Genomic DNA, 19452 nt, shown 5'->3' with positions numbered 1-19452 from the left:
CAGGAATAGCAGCAGCTTCATTTTATTGTTTTTTATATATAATTTGACCTAATGGAAGCACATAGGCAATAAGTAATAGAGGCCAAAGAGGAGGAGAGGACTGAGCATTAAGGAAAGTCCACAAGTCATGTTGGTCCGACCAAAGGCATAGCTGTCCAGCCCAGTTTTTCAGTCTGTCTAGTAGTATTGTATGGTCTTAACTGTGTTAAAAGCATCACTAAGAGCCCAGTGGCAAAAAAGCTTGATGATTAGCATTTTCAACTCCTGAGCAGTGCACAGTTTTCTGACCTTGTTGATAGTGTTGAATTACTATTCGACAGATCTTCTCCTGTCCTTATATAATTTACAGCACTTTGATACAACTTTGATGTATGGCCTCAACAAAAATCTTTATGTCGGTAAAATGTTTACCAGTTGAAAACATCACTCTAACCGGTTACTGGCAAATATTTTCTGCATATAAACATATTTTAGTTTACCATTGACTATAACCTGGTAGTATAAAGTCACCTTAAAACTGTTAAGAAATTAGCATGTTCTGAATGTTCATATTTCAAACTCCAGTTCATTCATTGATTTAAAAATGTAAAAATGAAAACAAGTATCACAGGTACAGCAGGGGCAGCAAGTTCAACTTAATCTGGCTCAAATTAGCTAATTGGCTTCATTGAGCTTAACATTGGTGATCCTGGATAACTGGTATCATGAAGCTGGTTATCAACTGGCTCAGTTTACTCTGGGCTTTTCCAGTCTGAGCATGAGCATGTTCATGTGAAACATGCAGAGTTCATAGTATGAAATTAGATGAGTGTTACCTGTTGATAGTAATAATTACACAACCACAGTAGAATAAGAAGTTGTAGAAACAGTAGGAACATGTCAACATGTTAACCAGTCTAGAATGGAGAATTATTATTATTTATTATTATTATTATTTTCCATAGTGACATTTTGGTGCAGACAGGAAAAGTACAAATAGTCAAAAAAATAAATGAATGCCTGATAAGAAAACGTATCTCACCGAAATGTTGTATTAATTCTAGCTTTAATTAGCATTTATCTAATTAACAGTGTGCTATGTAACTATTATCACCATGTATTAGACTATTAATGTACTCTGTTAGAAGTCATGTTTTAAACCCTGAATGGACATATGGTTGTTCAAAAAAATGTTTCTTCTATCTGATATAACAATCATGGAAAGCAAATGATTTTACTGATCTATAAAATGTCTCTAATGCTCTTTATTATTTGACACTTTTTTGTAAAGTCAGTACTTTTGTCGATGTTGGGATCCTGTAGGAATGATGAATCAATTTTCTTATTGATTGATCGAATTTGTCAGTAGTCGAGTTGTTGTTTGTTCGAGTTTCGATCTGATCCTCTGAGGTTGACCTGCTCTGGAGCATGTTAGCCCTGCATCACCAGGTTACCATGGTGATCTACCCCGGTTAACAGTGAGCCAGCTTTGTGATACGGGAAAACTCGATATAGCCCAAAGATAGCTGGCTATGCCACTAATCTCGCTTTGTGATACATGCAGCAGGAGTAGATGTTGTCATACTGTATACAGCCCACAATCTCCATGGATGCTCACTTAGAGAGATGATGACCAGAACTAAAGACAATTAAACATCCTGCCATGGCGCTGTGTAAAAGTATGTGTACACAGAGCAAAAGACAGCAGAGGCAGGAGAGAGCAGTTTGATCCACTCCATCTTTCAATTGTCATTCCCCTTGGAGCTCCCTGTCACCCCCTCACCTCTGATCCCTGGACGTTGGGGCCTTGTCCCGTACCTTCCCTGCCCCTGCCCAGGACTGCTGCTCTTCTCCCTGTGCAGCTGTCCTCAGCCCTCTGGGAGCCTGCAGTCTGCTTGTGAGTCCACAAGATCAAAAGTGACATGTATGTGTGTGTGTGTGAGTGTTATGCGCACCTGCGACACCTACTGCTGTCTAGGTGTGTGTGTATGAAGGTGCTTGGGGAGCTAATCTTGATTGAGATTGAGCAAGTCAGGCCCGATAAGAAACAGCCACAGCAGGAGCCTGTAGGCCCCCGATAATGTAAGATTTATCAGAGGAAAGGAGCGAGCGGCGTGCTCGGGAAAATTATGAACAGAACAGAGGAGAAGAGCAGAGCCGGTGAGGGGGCACGTCTCTTTCCACAAGACTTATTTCATTCCCTTTCTTTCTTTAATTTTCTCATGCATTCCCTCTTTCTCACTCTTATCCTTATTTGTTCTTCTTCCTTGGCTGATGTGTAGTACATCCCTCGCCACTCCCTCTCCCCATTTCATCTTTTATACTGTGTCTATCTCATTCTATTTTTAAGCTATCCTGATTCAAAGGGAAGCCCAGGCAGTGAGGTGGAGTTGAGAGGAGATGGGACAGAGGCTGGGGAGGGGGGTAGTTATTTATTGTGGGATAAGAGAGGTCTTATACAGAGTGGATGGGCTGGGGACTGAGAGATTCTATTCTGTCTCCTTAGAGTGCACACACACACACACACACACACATACACAGACATACACACACACCAGACAACCACTGTCTACACTTGAGACCAGGTAAAAGGAAGAAAAGGTCATCAGGACTGACCATCAAATTCACCTTGCCTGTCTTCCATCATTTCTCAAATAGCACTAGCACTGAAACAACCCTTAAACACCCACACCCCTGGAGATACTCTATTTTCAATTGTATACTCTGCTGTGTATTGTACCTGGATTATTTTTATGAAAGGCCATTCATTTTGAAATGACACAAAAGACGATAGATACATATGTTACATATTCATATTCATGTAGGTTTTCATAGCACTATCCATGAAAGTTCTACATAGTTAGTGGCCCCACGGTGGAACAATGGGTGGAAAAAGGCTAGGCATGCCATTTATTGTGATGACTCAGAATGCCATCTAATAGCTTGTCAGCAATACTATTCTACTGTTCTAGGTTTTTATCTGCATTAGCATGGCATGGCAGCGGCGGATGGCCGCCCACCAGTGAATCTGGTTCTGTCCAAGGTTTCTGCCCTCTTAAAGGAAGTTTTTCCTTGCCACTGTCGCCAAATGCTTGCTCATGGTAGGATTTGTTGGGTAAAGAGTACGGTCTAGACCTGCTCTATAGGAAAAGTGCAATGAGATAACTTCTGTTATGAATTGGCGCTATATAAATAAAATTGAATTGAATTGAATTAGCTACGAGCAATTCCCCTTCGCACTGTAACCATGGAAACAGACAACAATCACTGGATTACTATTGATACTGAAGAAAACATCTTTGTTCTATGATTTCTGAGCTGATTCATGGACATTTATTTGTATTTATTTAGGAACATATATCATATACCATTTAACCAGAGAGAGTGAGTCGCGCTAATTCCAGCAATTCGTGTATTTTGGACACTAGACTAATCAAAACATAATAGCGATTGATCATTGATGAAAATAATTATCTGCAGCCTAAAACACTACCCCTACTTCCTTCCTTACTCCCTCCATGTATGCTCCACTATCATCCTTTCCTTAGGTCTCCCTCTGTAACACATAGTCTAACACATTGTATTGCAGCCTCTTATCTTTGCCCTCCAGACCTACATTGGCTTCCCTTTACTTTTAGAGGAGAATAAACAAACAAGACAGGAAGAGAGGAATATAAATAAAGTGGTCTGGTGGCATCAGAGAAAGAAGGAAGGAGGGGTGGAATGAAAAAAGAGAGGGACGTTGAGGGAGGGGATTAGTTCCAAGTCAGTGCTGGTGAAAAGACTGGAAATAAGCTTCATGAGACAGAGAGAGATACAGGGGAGATGACAGTAAGGGGGGACATAGAAGAGAGGAGGAGAGAAGGAGGTGAAGAAGAAGACGGCAATGTTTCCCCATTTTTTCTAATTTTACTCTTTATTTATAATCTCATTTCTCCCTCCCTTCAGACATCTACTACTCGTATGACTCTGCCCATTTATTTTCTTATCTTTCTCTCTCTTTTTCCTCTCTGGCTGACGTTACTTTTATCGCAATCCCCCCCATCATCCGGAAGATAAAACACTCGTCCCCATTTTCTCATAAATTGAAACAGGTAAAACAAATCATTGCAATCACACACTCTCACCTTTACAACGTACATTTATAGGCAGACATCGATTGCATTTTCATCCTATAGGCCTGTCCTTAGTGTGAGTGAGAAGGGGAAATGATTATAGATCTCTCCTCCGGACCCCAGTTAAAATCGACGACCCAATGCCTTATGTGTCTCATGCATACTCATTGTGGTTGGTTGGCACTCCCTATCCATTATCAAGCCTATTCAATCAAAGCCAACATGCACAAGGTTTATGTCTGGTGGCTGGAGTTGGGGAAGGGGGAAACAATTAACAGTATTTCCCAACTGATTAAATTCCCCTTTGATTTGTACTGGTTCAAAGAATCCATATAGTTTTATGTCTTGGGAATAAGTCAAAATGTCATTCTAAATCTTCCTCCAAAGCTGCAGAGCTGTAAATGCAGGATAACGCAAGTTCATGTAAAACATTCATGTAAAACTCTAAATTTAAAATAACAGCTTGTTCAAATAAATACTGATATCATTAAAACTTTTGGTAACCCTTTATATTAGGGTACACATATTCACCATTAACTAGTTGCTCATTAGCGTGCATATTAGTAGCATGTTGGCTCTTAATTAGTCATTATAAAGCACTTATTAAAGCATCTTATTCTGCATGACCATATTCTACTTCAACTACTAGGCCATTAACTAAGAGTTTTCCCTCAATAACCTCCTAATTACTGCTTATTGATGGTAAGTGAGGAAGTTGTTGTACATGAATTACAATCTTAATATACTTTGCTTAGCATTGGCCTTATAAGGTGGTAGTATCACAAGAGTAGTCATTCTCCCTTAATAACACTTAATAAATATGGTCTGTTCTTGTGTCTGTTCTCATGTGTTGTGTACCCTAATATAAAGTATTACCAAACTTTTGTTTGGGATGTAATCACTCCACCCAGAACCGTACCTAGAACTGTATTACCACATTGGTTGTGGATGCATGATCCTTGACACAAGGCTGGATCTAGTTTTATAACAATTACTATTTCATTAGATGTTAAGCCTCCATGGTGCATATTCCTTTATAAAAATATGTCTAAATAAATTACCAGAAACTAATTGACACACAGCAAACCTGGGGCAGATAGTATTCCAGCATGGGAATACTGAATGGTTTCTGGGGGTTCTGGGCAAAATATAATAATGCTACCATGTGTAGTCTGCTGTTTGCTGCTGTGTGTACCTGAACTGTACTTAAAGGTAACAAGATACACACACAATTCAAAGATAGTGGGAGTAGCGGGGGTTCAATAGGAGCCCACAGATCAAATTTGCCCATGGGTCAACTAGCAAGTTGATTGTGTTTAGCTACATTTGTCTGTCAAACATCTTGGAGAAGTTACTGTAGGTCTTAAGTTTTCTACTGTATTGTCATAGTAAATACTGTTTCTGCCTGTTTTCTCATCTATAGTTATGGCAGAGTCTATACAACAGCAGACCCCTACCACCATACGATTGGTCCTGCAGCCACATACAGCGTGGGCACTATGGTGAGTCTGTTCCCTGTTTCTTAGCTGCTGACTGTCTGAATATTGTGCCAGACTGTATGAGGTATCATGATGACATGGGGCTGGTGAAGCATCCTCACAGTGTTGTCTTTGATAACATATTATAAAGCACAGTACCTGAACACATGGATGTTTAATTTTCCAGGAGACCAATTTTACACCAGAAAAGGTCAACTGAACTATTCATATGAATTACTAAACTAACTGAACTACTAACAGCAAATAACTAACTAAAATCAAATAATTTTCTGACATGCTTTATTAGCAGTCAGTCTTCAATAAAAGAGCCTATTTTTACTCTTCAACTTGTTGTTCCTATGAGTTGTGTTTCCCTCTGAGAGATTTTAATGTATAATGTGAATCTTTGCCACTTCAGTAAATGAAAAAAGGACAATGCCCTATTCTCAAACTCCCTATTCATTTTCATTGGCCTGAAGCTACTTGCTCAAAATCCAATTGATAGAATTGAGAATTCCTTCTCACAGGAAACAGTCTCTTCAAATTTTGCAAGGGGAGATAGTCGAATGGTTAATGTTTGTTTTTAGCTAGCTTTGCAGCTAACATCAAAGATGAAAAAAAAAATCTTCTAAAGAAAGAAACAGAGCACCCCAGAAGACGTGGGAGAAAGAGAAAGTACAATTTGTTTTCTTTTGTGAGTGTGAGTAGGGACTTCCTCCAAAGATTAATGACCATCTAGTACATGCTTCGACATGCCATGGGAGATTAAAGTACAGAGAGAGAAAGATAGACCGCAAAAGAAGGAAAAACAGGAGAAGGAGAGGGAGAATTAAAGTTCTTGGTAGCAAACCAAACTTGGACTCCAGACAGTTGAGGGTTGATGCTAAGTGCTGACGTGCTTGCGGTGATGGAAATCGAAAGTCCTACCACCTCCCCCATGTGTCCCCCAAACACCCCCCTTCCTCCCCTAGTGCAGCTGCTAGCTAAAAGCCTTCATTAATTACGACCATTATTTCCTCTTCATTTACTTAATTAAAACAGTGGCCTGTGTTTTCCTCCTTATTACTTTACACTTTCTTCTCTTTTTTCTTCAAATTACTCCTCCCTTTTTCCCCATCCTCCCATATCCCACTACTAATTTTGATTCTCAATAAAAAACTAAAAAAACAACAACACTCAATCATATTAATCTCAAACTTTATCATGCCTTACATACTGAACTGTAGTCCCAAACAAAACTCAATAAGACCAAACTTGTCAGATCTATGTAATAATGATGAGACTGAAAAAGATAGAATTACAGGTTGGATAAGTGAGTTAGAGTACCCACAATTTCTCTAAATGAGCAAAATTTTAAATGTTAATGAATCCACTCATTGTGCCTTGTGTGGTTCTTGTCCCAAATTCTATTTTTTACATTGAGAGAAAAGATGAGATGATTTTTGATTAGCGCTTCTTTCAGTTTAGGCCAAACTCCCCTGTGTGACTGTTTACAGGATGAGCTATTCTGGACTAGGTTGGCCTACTCTTGTGGAAACTTGTCAGACATCTGGATGCAGGCTTTGTGGGCAGGACTGGGTCACCAAGTCTCTGAGTTGGTGAGGTTTTTTTAGCTGAAGCCCTCTGCATTGCCACCCCTGCCCCCCGTCCCACAAACGGGCCTGGTTGAAATGAATGAGGTGGCTGTATATTTCATGCAGTGCTAATGTCTGTCTGAACCCGTCTTGTATCATACAAATTTCATCCATACTGGGATTCCGCACCTCACGATTTATGTCCAATGCCAACATTCATTGTCAGTGCTGGAAGCAGTGTGTCCTATATGTAGAGAGGGCGGAAAGTAAGGCTGTGGAGCTTGGGTGGTTGATAGGGTTTGGCATGTCAGACTTTCATGCAGGAGAATAGGGTTGGGCGATGTCTGGCATATGACGATGTTCACAGTGAAACACTGGGATGGACACAGTTGTCGGGGGGGGGGTGGGGGTGGGGGGGCATTCACAGCCCATCCTCACCTGGTCTTTCTTTACTTTGCCTCCTTATTAGTTATGAGAGTAGCGTGGCTCCTTTAAGGAACAGGGCAGTGCGTAATGAGCGTGTGGGCGAGTGAGAGAGAGAGAGAGAGTGACGGTGACTGCACTCAGAGCAGACAGGTGTTGGCCATCGGAGCAGAGGGACAGGCTAGCAGTGAAGTTGTCTAATGGCAGTAAATGTACAGTGTAGGTTACAGTCTGCCAATGAATAAACGCTGCAGCTCCTCAAGACGTTCCCGTGTCTTGCTTCCCAGCTGCTGGGTAAAAGTGAAGGTGGTTAGCCCCGATGTTAGCATCAACTTCAGCCCTGGATGAAAACAAACCCTGTGCTTCCTGACCACGGTCTGAAAGCAGCAACAGGAATGGTCAACACTATGCTTAAGTTACCTCATTAAGCAGATCATATGATTAGAAAAAATATTTTAAATACTAGTCATAATGATAAACTACTCTTATTAGCTTTTTACTCGCAAAGCTTTTTTTGCACTTTCAGTAACGAGATTTTACTCGCCCGGGGGAGGGGGGGCTAGGGCTTTAAAATCACGATGTTACGATGGTAGAGGTCTCAGTGGTCGACGGCTGTCAGCCATCGGTGATGGATGATGGCATCATTCATTGGCCCAACCCTACAGGAGACCAGAGTTCATGTCCCATCACAGACCTACAATTAGAATGTTTTTTTAACCGTAACCATGATCTTTCCCTAACCTTAACCAAATCTTTTAGTTACCTAGTCAGAACAATACCTTAACCATAGTTTATTTGCCATACCCACGATCTATCCCTGAACTTAAAGGTGAATTCCAAAGATTTTACACATCAGTCTGTTTACAGGTGTTGGGGAGTACTACTGCATATGTTAAAAAAGTTGTATAAAGTCTTTTGTTGCTCCAGAAGGAGCCCTGCGAAGTCATGTCACTTGAGTCAGTGTTGGGGCTGAAAACTAGAAGTTTGAAAATGAAAAAAAATCTGCAGGTGTGGAGTGGAGGCTCCAGGCTACATTTTGCGCTACTGGCATAACACAATCAAATCTCCATCAGCGATCAAGTTGCATTGTAAGTAATATAGGTGCCAGATTCATACAATATCTCTGGTTCTGCTGCATTGATTTTATTATCATCAATATTGTGGAAAAAATTAACATTGGCCGTGAAAAAATGGTTTCTAAGAATTGTCCAATATTGACCTTCTTGTCTGGTGATAGGGTTAGTCTGAACAGAGCCTCAGTACTTGGAACATGGAGAGCGATACAGGTCCAGTTTTCCCTATTCAGCTACGCAGGAGGAATTAGATTGAATTAACACTGATTCAGCGCCTTACTCATGGACATGTCATATAAGTTGTAGTATCTATGACTTTATGTGAGTAGCAAAAACGGGAACTGCAACTAAATCTTGTTTTACACCCCTGTTGTAAAATGATAAATAAATCAACCTTGTACCCTGTATCAAAAAGAAAAACTATCTAACTCATAAATCCATGCTCGTGCAGTCACATGCACCCAATCACATTCTTTCACTTTACAAATTTCCTAACTACTTCATGCACAAAATCACTCTCAGTTAAACAAGAGACAAGTGGAAAAGGGGAGGAATGTTTCTTTGGAGGAAAGAGAGCAGTTAACTTAAATATTAATACTACAAACAAAGGTTATATACTGAATACTGATTGGAGCTTTTTCATCTTTGATGTTGCAGGCTAGCCTTTACAGAGGAGGGTGCAGTCGCTTCACTCCCTACTAGAAAAGAGGGACACACGCCCCCTTTCCTTCCCCGCAAAACAGACAAAAAAAACCAGCAACAAATGAAATCACTAAATAACCATCTTTACCCTCTTCATGGAAAACTAAAAACAAAATGCTTCCAGATGGCAAATGTGACCCTGAAATGCAAGAATCATTTTCAAGTTGCTTCCCCATTTACAGAGTGTACACATTGTCATTTATTGATGTAATGTACTTATTTTGGAAAAGAACATTTTGTTACTCTGTGTTGACTTCAATGTGTTTGCATTTATATGTCTGTAGTGGAAAAAGGCAACAATAGTCAATGTGGACAAAGTGGGGAAAGAGTTGAAATATGAAACTTTTAGTCTCCCTCCTTCTCACTCTTTTCCGTGTTTTTGGTCCGCAACTCAGTTCCTTTGGGGTGGCCTTTTGCGCTAGTTTTAATTCCATCTAATTTCCCTACCTTCATTGTTTCAATTAGTCATTTCCCCCTATGCATTAATAGCACTCATGTTCAGCAATTCCAGTTTGAGCAACAAATTTCAAATTGGATTTATTAAGTAAGTGATACAGCCAATCCACCCCCTTCGAGAACTGGCTCCATTCTAAGTGAGCCAATAACTGGAGCTGAGTTTCAGACTGACTTAAGGGGACTCAGAGCTGTTCAGCCCAAAGGAGGTGAAACTGCAACAAAAAGGCTACAAGGAAGTGATGTATTATGAAACCCAGAAGGTAAAAGGAAGAGCGTGATGTATTACTGAATCTGAATGCTCGGGGAAGTGATGTATAGCAGGGTGTGGAGCAAGAGCTATGGCAGCCATTGCAAAATGGGCAGCACTGTGTTAGAGTACATTGATCGTTGGCATAATGCCAGAGGCAGAAGGTATCCCATTACTGCTGAATAGCTTTAAAGGAGAAAATTACATTATTTCCACACAGCTTCTCACTGTTTCATGTCTCCTCACGCCATGCACATACTAAGTAACAATCCCACATTTGCTATTTATGCATATGGAGGAATACTGACAAATATTTTTGACTTCTTAGTGAACAGATGGGAGAGTATGATCTTGAATTTATTTTTAATACTGATAAACACATTTTAATGCCATGTTCATGTTAAAGCATTAATCACATTTTGGCCACAAGGGGACAGAAAATCATCAAAACATGCTGAAGGATACAGCCATCATATATCACAGGCTAAAGTGTTAGCCATAACAATTGTCTACTTTCACATCCAGCAGACACAGAGCAACAAATTCATCATTCATTTGGAGTCGTGTTTGTGTCCACCTGATGAATGTAAGTCCAATATTCACTGTCATTTTAGCTCTGGTTTGGTCTACACTAGCCTGATGATCAGACTGAATTGCATTTCATTCCACCCTATTCAGCCAGATATCATGCTCATGAAAGTCCTAACCAATCACTACTAAATGCACCACTTCTTCTACTACTGTCCAGTACAATTAGCACAAGGGCTGACAGCATTATCAATAAAGAAGCATACTGAGTGACAGCCCCCATCACAGATATTCAAAGCAATGGCCCAACCAGGTGAATTAGATTCAACTCAGGAAATTCTGACTCCAATACAAAAGGTTTCATCAAATTTACTATTACTGTACATTATCTCCCCATGTATGTTGACCAGCTTATTAAAATACTTGTAGATTTAAATAAATAAATGAAACGGCTACTGAAAAACAGATATTGGCCACTCAATGTCATTCACCTTTAATGTGATAAAGACTCATTCCTGAAAATAGTTGTTTCCTGTTTGCCTCTTCATTATTGACTGTCCAATAAAGGCAAAAATGCAAAAAAAAAACCTAAATACTGTCTAAATCTATATCTACGTTTATTTTATACATGAGTAAACTTTTGTTTAACACTTTTATTTGATTTTTATTGTTTGCATTGAGAGTGATCTACGGCTGAAACAGTTGTTTCTGATGAAAGTGTAGCTTAGTATAGATTCCTCCCTGTCTCCAGGCATCTGTCTTCACTTTGAGGAAACAGTTTCGAGACAGACAACATGGTCATACCCACCATTGAGGTCACCAAGGTCCGGACCTCTGTTTTTTTTCTGAGGTGTATATAATAAAAGTCGTGAAATAATTGCCTAAAAATAACTTTGATTTGGTGCTGCAAAGATATGTACCCTATATATATTTTTATTTTCATTGCAAGATTATCTTAACGAAGGCCGGTAACATTTGCATATACATATCGATTGACCTGTGTTTACTTTCTTCACTGAGACAGATGAAAATTAAAAGACTCCATAAATCAAAGCTCAGCTGGGAAGGGAAGAGAGACAGGACAAGACGAGGAGACTGAGAGAAAAAGAAAGAGAAAAGGTGATGGAGATGAGAGAGGAAGAGCAGTTACTACCCACTGTGGCCAGGATAGGATTAGCATTATGTCCCTGTGCTGTTCAACACAAACAAAAACTGACCTGATCCAATTCAAACAATGTAATTACCACAGAGATATACTGTTTATGTTCTATTCAATTTAACAACAACACAAATACCTAGCATAATTATAGTGTAATAAATGTTTTATTGTGAATATATTATGCTTATGTTTATGTACAGTTTGAGACACATTTCTACAATTCAAATCCAAAATTATGCAAACTCAAACACAAAGATGAAATAAAGAAGATGTATATAATTTTACTAAATTATTTTTAATACACTTTGTGAGAAAGAAACAAGTGAGGAGTCACAGAGAAAGGGACAGGCAGTGAACACAGAGGGTGAGAGAGAACAAAGAGTAGATGGTGTCTGTAGTGTGATTTTCCCTTTACTTGAACACTTTAATTAAAAACATTCATTTTCAGATGTTTCGTGATCATTTCAGCCTCTTCTTTATTTCCAGATTGTAGTGTGGATCATTCATTAGAACATTTAACTTGATTATCATGCTACTGCCCACTGACATGGTTTTAAAGCTAATGTTATCCAATTTTTGCTCTCCAAACGAACAAATTACAGGTGTGGTATAGGAGAATCAAATCATGTGACCACAAGCTCTACATACTTTATTGTTTAGCAAAACAAAATTAGAATCACACAAAGGAAATCAATTTTCTTTGCAGCTTTGAAGCTGAAATCTGAAATCTCATTGCTCTGGCTAGCAGCTTGCCACCTTTCTACCTGACAGTATTAATAAAGTAACAGGGGCCCATTTCAGTAGATAAAATGGCAACCCACTCATCAAAACGTTGCTATATAGCACCACTAGTGGCCAGAAACTCCACAGTGTTAATATCAGAAAATCTAGATCATCTCAGGCTACTTTATTGTGTTACATTATCACGTTATCATTCGTTAGCTAGCTATTTACACTCAACAGTGTAAGTCGATGTGACGTGCATTTTATCTTTCATCATGCTACATTGTATTTTCATGCTTTCATCATGCCGCACAGCTTAGGAGACATATGCTGAAAGCAACTCAGGCAACACTCCCTAATACACCCAAACATTCAGTTACCCACCAATCTCACTCCCTCTCTCCCAGCCACACATACACACTCACACACAAACTCTTCCACCAGTAAATAGCATTTGTGCCTGCTCTATCTGATGGGATCGTAAAGAGGGGAGTCAGTAGCATACGAAGAAAGGGGAGTGTGAAGAGAAGCAGCAACCGAGGCAATTTACCCCAAAGATTAGCGATAAGATAGTTCAGTCAATAAGCACTGATCTCATTTGAAGATATACCAGACTGACAGACTCACACACACATACATACACCTTCACACTAGTTGGTTTATTGCTGTCACTGTTGTGTCTGTCTGCAGACTGTCTTTCCTCTAGTTCTCCTGCTGTTTCCATCATGGATAAGGCCATTGTTACAGTAAATATGGATTGGACAAATCTCCCACTCCCTGTCTAACTACACATCTTTTTTTCTTTACACAGACAAAATGTGGCATTAATCTAACATGTCTGCAGCCTTTTAAGACAAGCCCCTGCACTCAGTACAGCTTCCCCACTCTTCGTTTCCCCTCAGTGGTTAGACGGGCTACTGCCATGCTACATTGTATTTTCATGTTTGCCACAATCCTTCCTGTATGGTATTCAGACTCATTGCATTGAAAGGCTTTTTCTTATTATCAACAAATCCCAGTAGAAGACCAAAACCAACAATTAATTGATCCTACTGACATGCTTGATATATCTTATTCCTCTGCGCCACAGAGCTCCATTGTTGTCCAAAAACTATTTAAAAAAACATATCACTGAGCCACATCATTGCACTAGGTGTCACTTTTAAATATTTACATTTTCAGAAGGAAACAATTGGAGTGTCACTGAAAGGTTAGGGAAGTCAGAAAGTATTTTGGTTTAGACTAGTGAAAATTTGTTTAGAAATAGGCATTACTAGAGCAATATATAATGACATGATAAGTCACTTAAGGTCCTGCTTCATTATCTGATCTTGACAGGTCCTCTCTGTGCCCAAATCCTGTGTTTGTATGTTTCATATTCCTATATAAATGTGGGAGGAATGGGGGGGTTAAAAGGGGCCCAACAGCTCAATTTTGCCATGGGCCCCCATGGCAGGTTAATCTAGCCATGAATTTGTTGACAGTTAAAAAAAATAGAATGTCTACCTTCTCCTTTAAGGTCTAGTAGGTGGCAAAATGGTTGCGGCAAAGCTTAATACTTGACAACATTGATTCTTCATTTTACATTAGAAGCTTGTAAAGATATGCACTCTTATACACAGAACCTGCTTATATATTCTATAGAGTAGAATGTACTTTCAGTGGTGATGGGATATCGACTGCTTTTCATAACCAGTAATGTAAACAAAGATCTGGTATTTGTGTTTTCTTTTATCCCTCGCTCTTCTATGCACTTTACAATTTGTTATTGTTAATTTAAATGTATGTTTCTCTTAAGGTTGTGAGACTCATTTGCCAGTATTTGTGTGTCTTAGAAAGTGTAATAGTGTAGTATTTGTCTATTATTTACAGTGATATTTACATTAGGTTAATATACTACAGAAGAAAAAAATATATATCAAAAGAGAAAAAATGATATGTTCTTCCTTTTGTATGCCTATATATCAGTGGTTAGGGGTTAGACAATGGCAACATTTTATATGACAAGAAAAAGCTTTAACTCTGTTTTTGTTTAGATCAATTTTGTCTTTCTATGTGTCTTTGGTCACATTACTGTGTAAGGTGTGTTTTGTTAAGCCATGGGCCTACTACTGTCTATAGCAATGTTTCCTAAATAACCTATATGTCTCCCAGCTCTCGGGCAAGACCCTTTCACTTTTTTTATCTTCTGTTTATTTGAGCTTGTTTCAGTTGGGAAAATGCTCAGTCTTTTTCTTGGTTTTATGACATCACTAAAACACAACGCCTGTTCTGAGTGATGAAGCAGCCAGCCAAAAAAACAATATTCAAGGTTGTCATTAATGTGAAACAAAGATACAGTAGTGGAGTGAGTGCAACAACTTTCTCTTTTCCCTCTATCCACACAAAAATAAGTAAAAAGCCTTCAAAAAATTACATTTTTAAATATTACATCAAATTCTTTCCATATTTTACCCATCTCTCCATCCTTTTTCACTGGACATGAATCATCATGTAGCATCATTAGCTCATTTCATGTTGCACAGAGCAGAAGCCCACTGTTTCCTCTGTGTTAGTTAACAACACAGTTGTTTTGGGGGTTGTCCAGAGCTTTCAGCTATGAGTTTAAGGCAGTTTCACAATCTTAGTTCTTTGGCAATGGACGTGATGAAAGTCCCTGTCGAGCATTTTAATTGGCTCTGTTAATGCACTCATCTGTAAGATGGCACCATGGGCCACGATCCAAATACAAAATGGTTGACTCTGCATTTTTCTTTGCCTGACTTCTCTTTTTTTATCTCTCAACACTGACATACAAGGGGTGGACAATATAACCAAAAATTCACCTATGCAGAGACTTCAAAGTGAGTTAGCAGTCACCACAACTTGAAGCAGAATTTGAACAGCAGTATACAGTATGTCAGCTGTCTAAATGTTGGAACATGTTTTCTAGGCTGCACATAGATGAACATACATTGGGGTTGTTCAGAGAAATTTGCATGGCCATTTCATTGATACTTGTATGACCAACTTTTACTTTTTTTTCATCTCCGTTTCGAACCCACTTCTGGATATAGTTGGATCAACCAATGAGCTGGTTGACCACACAACTTGCAGCTGATATGTGTAAGATGTGCACATTGGCTCCTCTGCCTATGGTTACCATTAACACTCTCCGCTGTGTAGGTCCACAGAGACGTTTATGTATATATTTGCAGAACCAGAATTTCAGTTTAAGGCAATCTGACAATCACTACTTTTAAGTGAGCAACACAAAGCAACTACCAGGAATCAAAAGAAGACATATAGAAGCACAAAATAGAAATCTACAAAATGATGTAGGTAAAACAGTCTGTAAAATGCTGACAGCTTACCTCAAGAACAATCTGCATCAGAAAGGAGTAAGCTAACCAACAGGCAAGACACAACGGTAAAGATGCAGTGGAAGCAAGCAAATTGTACAACACCATTACGCCACGTCTCGCTTGTCACTGTGGACGTGACAACACTCAGCATGGCACATGGCTTGCTCATTAGGAAGAATTGTGTAGATAAGCATCCCCATCTACCACTTTCTTCAACAATTTACATGACTTTGTCAGGTGTAGGATTTTGTCGGTGCCTTCCAAAACCATTAAAACCACCTAATCTTTAAACAACTATGGTTGTTTGGTTAGTTTCAGGCACAAAGGTTACTGGGTTAGGTTTTGGGTTAGGACAGATCATCGGTTTAGGTTAAAATCAATTACTTTGTTAGGGTTAGGGAAACTTCGTTACGGTACTACTTGGTTTTGGTTAGTAAACGATCGTGGTCATGGTTAAAAGAAACCAACAGTGACTGTTTGTAAGAAACAGGAAATTAACAGCAATGTCCAGTGTCTAAATCCAGAAAAACGTCACTTTTCATAGGTCATTTTTATGCATTTGAACAAAATGATGCTGTTGTTTTTTAGAGAAGGACAGTCTCTGCCAAGCTGCACTTCACTTTTGTCTTTACCTGTAATCTTGGAGTCAAGCGTCATACAAAAAAGGGAATCTCAGAAACTGCAAAAATGATCTTCTCTTTCATCATCATTGTCATTTCTCCACAGCTGGCTGCCCACCACTGCATCCCTTTTTCTTTGTTTGTATTTTTGCAATTCTGTACTGAACTTCCAAGTGAATTTAACCATTCTATTCAACTTTTGACCCATCACTCATGTCCCGTAGTAAGTGAATGAGGAATTCACTCGCAGAAGCAAACTAAATCTGTGCAGTTTTCTCATAGAGTTCAACTTTGGCAAACCCAAACCACAAAATGGAGAAAGCTATCAAATTAGCTGTGCGACACCACACATCCACTTTTATATAACCCTGCTGTGCTCGAAAATCTACTCTTCCACAAAGGAGATGCAGCATGCATGGTCTACAGTCATCCTGAGAGAGCAGTCAATACAAATATATTTCTTGTTTGAACAGCCACAAGTAGTCACTATATAACCAAACTCCATACACCACGTATTTCGCAAAGACAACTGAATGAACCTCGCAGTGCAAGTTTCTGATCTGACTGGGGTTTAAAAGAGTTCTAAAGACAGAATGCAGCCCTTCTTACTAGCTACTACATTTTTTAAGTTATTTTGTCCACTGTCTTCTCTCTCTCTCTCTCTCTCTCTATATATATATATATATATATATATATATATATATACACAGTAAATACACACACACACGCATGCTCAGTGTTAGTTGTACCTTTGTGATCCACAATCTATCAAAGGAGCCACAGGGGAGCCAATTTAAAGGCCACGTATTTTTCATAAAGCAATAGTAGGACTCATCACAGCAATGTTCCAAGCAGAAGCAGAGTTGAGTTGCAGATGTGAGAAGAACTGCATCATCAATCTCCAGAGTGCTTTTCATGTCTGTTCACTACAGACTCAGGCTTTTAAAATGTGTGCTCTCCTACTGTTTCAAAGTCATGGGTTTACATGTCAAGGGATTTTTAGAGATCAATGTTTTATATGAAAAAATAACCAAACAAATGCTGTGCAGTTCTAATTTAAACACTTGCTCTGTGTGATTGTTTTGTTTTTGTTTTTTTTGTATTTGTTCTAATAATGTAATTGTAATATCAGTAATGTAAAATCTAATTGTTTGATAAGTGGTTTATTCAGACTATTTGATAAATCTTTGAAAACTTTCTTTGTTAAGTTTTCCTCTATATGTGACTTTCTCATTTTCACTGATGAGCCTGCCTCATCTCTCACCTGTAAAGCTCTTTCTCTCTGTTATTCTTTAATTGAGGAGTTCGAGCTTCGAATGTCATGCACACACACACACACACACACACTTCAACTCACATACTAGGAAGTGACAGAGAAGTGAGGGGAAGACTGTAGGGATCTTTGTGGAGTTGGAGGGGAGGGTACAGTGGAGGTTGCTGGTGGTAGGGGAGAACTTCAAAATACCTCCGTAACGTCTGCAGGAGGTATTTGCCCAAAGTGATTAATATATTCGTCACCCCACTCAGCTCTCAGCTAGGTTCTACTCTGCATCCTCCGAGGTATCCGAGTGTATATACCTCAGCCCCAGCACTACCTCTCCACTCAGTCCCTGCTCTCTGCTTCCTTCCCCCCATCTCACCTTCCCTCCTTTTCCCTCTGAGGCTCCGTTTCTGCAGCGGCCCTGGTATAAAAATGCATCTGGGAGGGAGCAGGCCCATTGAGTTAAGACGAGAGGACGTTGTTATTGGCTGTGATTGGTGACTCAGCGGTGCAACCGCACACGTTCTGTCTCTCTCTCTCTCTCCGGAGGGGCAGGACCGAGCAACTACAAAGTGATGCTGAAATTAAAGTTGGCCTCTTCTGTTCTCATCTGTGAAGATCCAACCTCCCCTCTACACACTCACTCACACACACACCTCCTTTCTTCGTCTCAACAACTCATGTCCCAGAATCAAAGAGGTTCTGTCAAGACGAGAGCCTCCCAGGACACAACCAGCCTCACTCTCTCCTTCACTCCTCTTCTCTCTTCCCGCTGTTGCTGCAGTGCGATGTGCTTTGCTGCTCGTTCCCTCGCTGTGGAAAAATCAGGATTGTCTTATAGTGATAAAAAATTGCAGTGCACACTTGATCCTGCTAAGTCTCTAAGATGGTCAATAATAATACTCGTGGTGAGGGTTTGACTGAAATAGATTTTTCAAGGCTGATACTGTTACTTTTGGATTGAATTTGAAGTTGCAATTGATATTTTCTGCTGATACTAGTGTTTGTAATGCCTTTGTGCTATGTAAAACAGCGTGGAAAAGGTCTCAACCTTCAACAAGTAGCAGGATGCAACCTTGTCTCCCAAAAATTACATTACCAACTAGTTTTGCCAAATATGTTTTCTGATTCACCATCTGATTAAAAATAGTAGTTATGCATTAACATAACAAAAGAAACATAACTATCTTCATTCATTAGAAAGATTTTTATCTTCATGATCTGTTATTTCCCCTTTTCATTTCTGCATCGTGGATGATATTAAATCTGTTTTTCAGCAGTTTGTCTTTCAGCAATAAACAGTGTCTTTCGTCATTTCCATTCAGTCGAATGTGAGGCTGAAAATCCTTGTACGTCGGGTAGGAAGTATTTTGATGTGAGATATATTTACATTATTTCCACTTTCCTTAAAACATCTGGGCTACTAAATAATTTCTATTCATTAATTTTACACATTCTAATCATAACCTGGATTAATAAATAATTCATTTACAAACAGAATATCAATGTATAATTAATACATTTAAAAAATGTGTTGCTGTTAGTAGAAATGGTTCAGGTGCATTCAGTGTCTGAGCAGTGATGGCCATTTAATGTGTAAACACAGAATGCAGGTTTTTAATTCATGTGCAGATGTTTGTCAAACTGTTTATTTTAAGGAGGAACAATATGAATTCCAAACCATCAAAAGCACTACAGAGCTAGTCAAGCTGACTGACACGTCATCCAGCTGTGCTGTTGTCATCAGAAACTGACGTTGTTTCAGATGAC

At 39.2% G+C, this 19452-nt stretch overlaps 1 protein-coding gene across 12 annotated transcripts in view; it reads left to right on the top strand.

The window, feature by feature from the left end:
• Positions 1–19452, top strand: part of rbfox3a (RNA binding fox-1 homolog 3a) — an 869263-nt gene that overhangs the window by 843247 nt on the left and 6564 nt on the right. For 10 of the 12 annotated variants that reach the window (XM_044178308.1, XM_044178314.1, XM_044178304.1 and 7 more), the window contains 2 exons: positions 5518–5596; positions 9300–11471. In XM_044178308.1, coding sequence (XP_044034243.1) covers positions 5518–5596; positions 9300–9344 — 124 coding nt within the window. In that variant the 3' untranslated portion in view covers positions 9345–11471. Of the gene's footprint in view, positions 1–4034; positions 4074–5517; positions 5597–9299; positions 11472–19452 lie in introns of those variants that run through there. The other 2 variants (XR_006375924.1, XM_044178310.1) reach the window with 2 other exon arrangements.

The sequence above is a fragment of the Siniperca chuatsi genome, linkage group LG20 (assembly GCF_020085105.1).
Source record: "Siniperca chuatsi isolate FFG_IHB_CAS linkage group LG20, ASM2008510v1, whole genome shotgun sequence".
NCBI classification, from domain to species: Eukaryota; Metazoa; Chordata; class Actinopteri; order Centrarchiformes; family Sinipercidae; genus Siniperca; species Siniperca chuatsi.
Note: the sequence above shows the minus strand (reverse complement) of the source record. Positions and strands in the feature narration are given on the sequence as shown.